At 35.8% G+C, this 5,189-nt stretch overlaps 1 protein-coding gene across 1 annotated transcript; it reads right to left on the bottom strand.

Moving 5' to 3' along the window:
* Nucleotides 1-372: 372 nt before the first annotated feature.
* On the bottom strand, nt 373-5,017 carry LOC115998186 (SAM50-like protein SPAC17C9.06). Its single transcript, XM_031237679.1, has 4 exons — nt 4,491-5,017; nt 2,198-2,683; nt 1,162-1,677; nt 373-827 (listed from the first exon to the last, which is right to left on the bottom strand). The coding sequence occupies exons 1-4, from the start codon at nt 4,971-4,973 to the stop codon at nt 744-746; spliced, it is 1,569 nt and encodes a 522-aa protein (XP_031093539.1). The 5' UTR covers nt 4,974-5,017; the 3' UTR covers nt 373-743.
* Between the last annotated feature and the right edge of the window lie 172 nt (nt 5,018-5,189).

Genomic DNA, 5,189 nt, shown 5'->3' on the forward strand with positions numbered 1-5,189 from the left:
CCTCTTTAAGTAAAGACAGGTGTCCCAAATGCCCCAATTTCGTCCGGGGTAAGTATATCTGTCACTAAGGATGTTTTTTTTAATGTTACAGATTTGCTGTTTCTATCATTTTATATAGTACGGAATAATACATAATCCAACCAACTCCAACAGAACTATTCCCAGCAATAGCATTCTTTAGTTCATTCTACAAGTAATTTTCCATCATACCTAAGTTCATATCACTATTAAAGAATTATAATCAAATGTTCCATTTAAGCAAAGGTCTCTTAGAAATTTCGGCATTGTTTATACACAAGTAGCATATTCAATAATCTAAGAGCATATTCCCAGTACGAGAAAAATGACACAGAAATATATGAATCAATGAAATGAATGTAGCAGGGCATATACCACTGTATTCACAAATGGGGCAGTAGAAAAATACAAATATTCGACTAGTACTATGTTGTTTCGCTTTAATTTCAAGATAATTTGCATCTGTGAAATGAATTTGTAGTTATACGCCTGTTCATTTATTCTACTGTAACAGTGGATCACAGTACTAGCACTGTTTAAGGTTTTGAAGTACAACATGATATATGAAGCTGTCTATGCCACCCAGAGACAAAGGGATTCAAACTTTAATCTGAATCAAGTTTGCAAAAAGGGGAAAGTATGTAAGATTTACCTTTGGTAAGATGATGTTGGTAAGCTCAAATTTAGTTGTATTGAATTGAAGAAACAAAAAAAATTTCCAGCTTCTACAATGATGAAGAAAAGCTAAACTGCACACCAGTCTTCGCCCTGTCATGTTCTTGTTGTTTCAATATGTGGCAATAATTGACCTGAAAAGTGATAAAAAATCAGAAAAAAAAAATCCCTATTGAGTTGCTTATAAAACAGAGAGTTTATCTAATAACAGTCCTGCCCATTTAGTATGTGCAAATGATGCATCATCCTTTAATTTTCAGTGTCTCGCCAGGGAGAAAGGGGCCATTTGTGTAAATTCAAATTTTGGAAAGGATTATTGGATTAGGAAACACAATAGTTTTGGTGAGTAATGGATAACCTTCTGAAATTATTTCCTCCACCTGATGACAGGTTCTTGCATCTCGCAAACTAGAACTTTAAAAAAACAAAACAAAAGATTACATAAAGATTGTAAGGTAGATGACAAACCTCCATACGGAATAGCTTAGTTGGTATAATGATACCAAATCCTGCTGAGGATCTAAATGAATCTTGGAATTTCTGAAGAGAGAGATCTCGATACGCATTTTCAGTCAATTTGTTAGTGCTTCCGGTACAAATAAATGCATGGCCATGAATACCAGCTTCTCTCAATATCTTCAGTGGAAGATCGAAAGAAAGATCAGCAAAAGCAGTAATGGCAAGGTCACCACCAATAAAATCCAGCCCAGAAGCATTATCAGAACTTTCACCATCAGCACTTTCTCCAACTTGCCTTCTAGGCTCAGCAGGGCCGAGTCCCCTCGACTTAAAACCAAAGATAGATGTTGGGCCACCCAAGAAGCAGACCGGAGAAGAGTTGCCACCCATGAAAAATCTCTGAGGCAGATACGAGGGCGTGTTTAGAGATCCATTTCCCCATGGAAGAACAGCACCAGCAGAAATTCCAAAGTTCAATGCAGCATTGTAGAATCCCAAGGGTAAAGCATATCGAAGATCAAAGACCTATTTACAAAACCATGACTTTAGTTAATAATATACATAATTTGTCTAGCAAAAGATGCAAGGTAAATACGCAATGTTCTCTCCAAAAAGAAACTAACTTTAAAAGTAGGAAGTAAGATATGATAGAAGTAGGAAAATCCATTACAACAGAAGAGTTACTAGAAAGTAGTGAAGTATTAGGAAAGAAACATTGTATAAAGTGTATAAGAATCTTCACAAAAATAGAGAGATGAAATAGTCAGAATACAGCTTGCAAGTTGCAACAAATACTCATGCAATAAAGTTCTTCACAAAAATAGAAAGATTATACTAAGAAATAAGAAAATAGCTTGTGCAACAGATACTATAACAACCTATGCAATAAAGTGCTTCACACATAGAAAGGATGATATACTAAGAATATAGCTTGCAAAAGATACTATAATCAATCCATGCAATAGAGTTCTTTAACAATATGCTTAAAAGATGCAACACATAAGAAAAGTTATATGAAAAAGAACATGATAAAAGATTACTAAACCTGACGTATAGAGCGTAAGCTTCGATAATCTGGTGAAAGGCCAGAAATTTCTGATGTAGCAACAAATGCATATCCTTGGGTCAGTCTCAAAGGTGAATCTCTCAAATCAGTTCTAAATGTATACATCAATGCTGAGACTAAACGATGCCCAAGCTGTCTCCTTACAGTTGTAGATGCCATTTGTGATGGATCTGTTAAAGCTCGCCAAGAGATATTGTATTCTAACTCATGGTTTCGGGATGATAATAGGCCAAGGGAAAGACCTAATGCACTCTCTTTGTAAGAAGAAAACTTCAACCAATCTTGAGAGAGAAGAGATAACCTAGCAGTCACAGGAGTAGTCAACCTTTTGAACCTAGGCAAAGACAAACCGGTGCTAATCTCTGATGTTTGGTCCCAGCCATAAGCCAATGAACCATCCCATATATCACCATAGCCAAACAAGTTTTTCAACTTCAATAAGCCTTCAAGTGACCAGCTTCTAGCCTACAAAAGAACTATAAAACATTATCACAAAAAATGGAAATTGCTAAGCCATTCACACATAATGCAACAGTAAATTAGAAAGCATCTTGGACAGAAAAACAACCAGAGCCAATAAGTGCATAATAGCATGGGCAGATATATTATAAGTTCCAAACTCAACAGCAGGCATTTGGTGCACAAATCAGCTGATAGAAACTAGAAACGTCTAATATATATAAGAAAGCTTTTGTTACACCACTCTTGACCTTTCCACATTCAGACACTAAGAAGAAATTATTTAATAGAATGGAAGTACATTAACTGGAAATTCCATTGCACACAAAGTGACCTAAATTGAGGCCGTATTCTGTCCTAGGTCTACATATTTTAGATTAAAAATTGCACCTTATCAGAATGATAACATTTCTTTATTATGTGACCTTAGAATTTGGAGATTTTTCCAGACACTAATCTGCTGCAAAGCAGGTATGTTCTCTCTCCTCACCTAGCCACTATCAATATCAACTTCATCTCTGTGTAGTTCCACACTCCCTCCCTATCTCTTTTCTTCTCCATTTCCAGTTTACTATGAAGACCGCTGGCAAAATTATCAGAAACCTTGGAGCCGAGATTTTAAGCCATAAAAACTTGATGATGTTCTTCCAGTAAAACTTAAGCATTGCTGCTAATTGAGCTTACTGACAACCAATTCCTAGTTGTTGAGTAAATTGTTATTATGAAAGTTGAAGATGCCCATTTCAAATGTACACACGCATACCTGCTTCTCACTCCTTCCAAAATCCCATAAAAGAACTCCTACATATTGTGTGTTTTTAAGCCACTTTTGACAGATAACAAATTGTTAAGTGCATAGTATAACATGTTGAGGATGTGTTATTTTTATGAATAAAGTGGGTAGGCATGGCTAAGAATAAGAAAATAATTTTCTCTAATGTATCTCTTGAAATAAACAAGCACTTTGAAATTTAAAGCCTCAAAAGTCAAAGTTTGATTGTTTCAGGTTCTTGCCATATATCTTTTAAATCGTATCACAAACTCCATGTCTCAGAAGTCAATAGCCATAATGTCAGCATTAATGATATCAGTATTTATTATTAATAGAATCATAGCCACAGTATTATATTTATATGAATAATGAATCATCTTCCTCTAATAATCATCAACCGTTTCATTTAAATATGTAATCCAGGAATCCAATTCAGTCTTTCAAAACCCACACTAGATTGGTCCACCCCACTTCCTGATGCATCAGTCAACCTGCTTTCCATCTCAATCCCAGTAGAAACACAAAGCCACTCATTTTCATAGTCTCTGGTTTCCAGAACCAGATACTTTGAGTATGAATATTTGACCTACACAATTCACTTCTATGCTCTTTGAATTGTATGAGTTATTATATATGAACAGATACACTATACACACAACAAGAAATTGCCTTTTCAAATCTCCAGTAATTCTAAAGCACCAGCTTCACCAACAATTACCAGTTACAAGTAGGGATAATTATCAAAAAATGGCACAAACTTTACTGAAATTCAAAATAACTTAAAAACATTTATATTTTGAAAAACTAATACACATACTTAAGGTAAAAGAAAAAAGTAAAGCAAACTCATATGATTTAAAGTCTTCCGTTTTTAGTCATTAACCCTTACAAATATACCAAGCAAAAGCAGTTTGAAATGGCATAATCAAACTTCATAACACCAAGTACATTGTTCTAAACCCCAAAGAAGCTGTGTTCATGTCAATTATTACCCGATAAAGACAGTATAGAGAAAGATCAACACTAAATTGAGTTGAATACCTCAGGCTTTGAGAAAATCCCAAAGTTTCCACTAAGAGGATTTGCAGTTTCAGTGACTTCAACAACCACATTGGCAGTCCCGGGGAGCTCCGGCGGTCCAGCATCTAGAGTAATATTCACAGAATCGAAAATTTCAAGGCGATGAAGATTAGCATTGGCAATACTAGCGGCTTGGAGCAACTTCTGGAACGAAGTGACAGACTTGAGGGCTTGGAGCTCGGCCTCGATGACTGAATCCTTAGTCTTGGTGTTTCCCTTGATCAACACATCATGAACACGCACCGGGACTCGTTCCGTTGACAATCGCCGGAACAGGTTGTCCATCCTTTCCCTGTCCGTCCGCATCCGAGTACCTTCATTAACCGGCTCTGTTTCCTCTTCTTCCTCGTCCTCTTCTTCATCGATATCTTTGTAGTCCTCTTCAGCACTGGCGGCGGCTGCTTGGTTCGACCGTGTTTGATCTTCCTCCGGTGAGGCAGCCATGGGATACAGCTGAGGCGGTCGAGAGGGTTTTGGTGGAGGGTTTAGAACTTAAAATACTTGTCTCTACTCTCTACTATTACAAAACTTGACTTGCTAAAACGGAAACAAAAAAAAATGATTTGCTATCTTGGTTAAAAAAAAAACAAAAAAAAAAAAAAAAAAAAAAAAAAAAAAAAAAAAAAAAAAAAAAAAAAAAAAAAAAAAAAAAAAAAAAAA

The sequence above is a fragment of the Ipomoea triloba genome, chromosome 12, assembly GCF_003576645.1.
Source record: "Ipomoea triloba cultivar NCNSP0323 chromosome 12, ASM357664v1".
Lineage (NCBI taxonomy): Eukaryota > Viridiplantae > Streptophyta > Magnoliopsida > Solanales > Convolvulaceae > Ipomoea > Ipomoea triloba.

Bases quoted from the DNA above. Each gene is read 5' to 3' on its own strand.
- LOC115998186 (XM_031237679.1), bottom strand. From the start codon at position 4,973: ATGGCTGCCTCACCGGAGGAAGATCAAACACGGTCGAACCAAGCAGCC. The intron at 2,684-4,490 runs GTATTCAACTCA...GTTCTTTTGTAG, and splicing joins GGATTTTCTCAAAGCCTGAG to GCTAGAAGCTGGTCACTTGA. The intron at 1,678-2,197 runs GTTTAGTAATCT...TTTTGTAAATAG, and splicing joins GCTTACGCTCTATACGTCAG to GTCTTTGATCTTCGATATGC.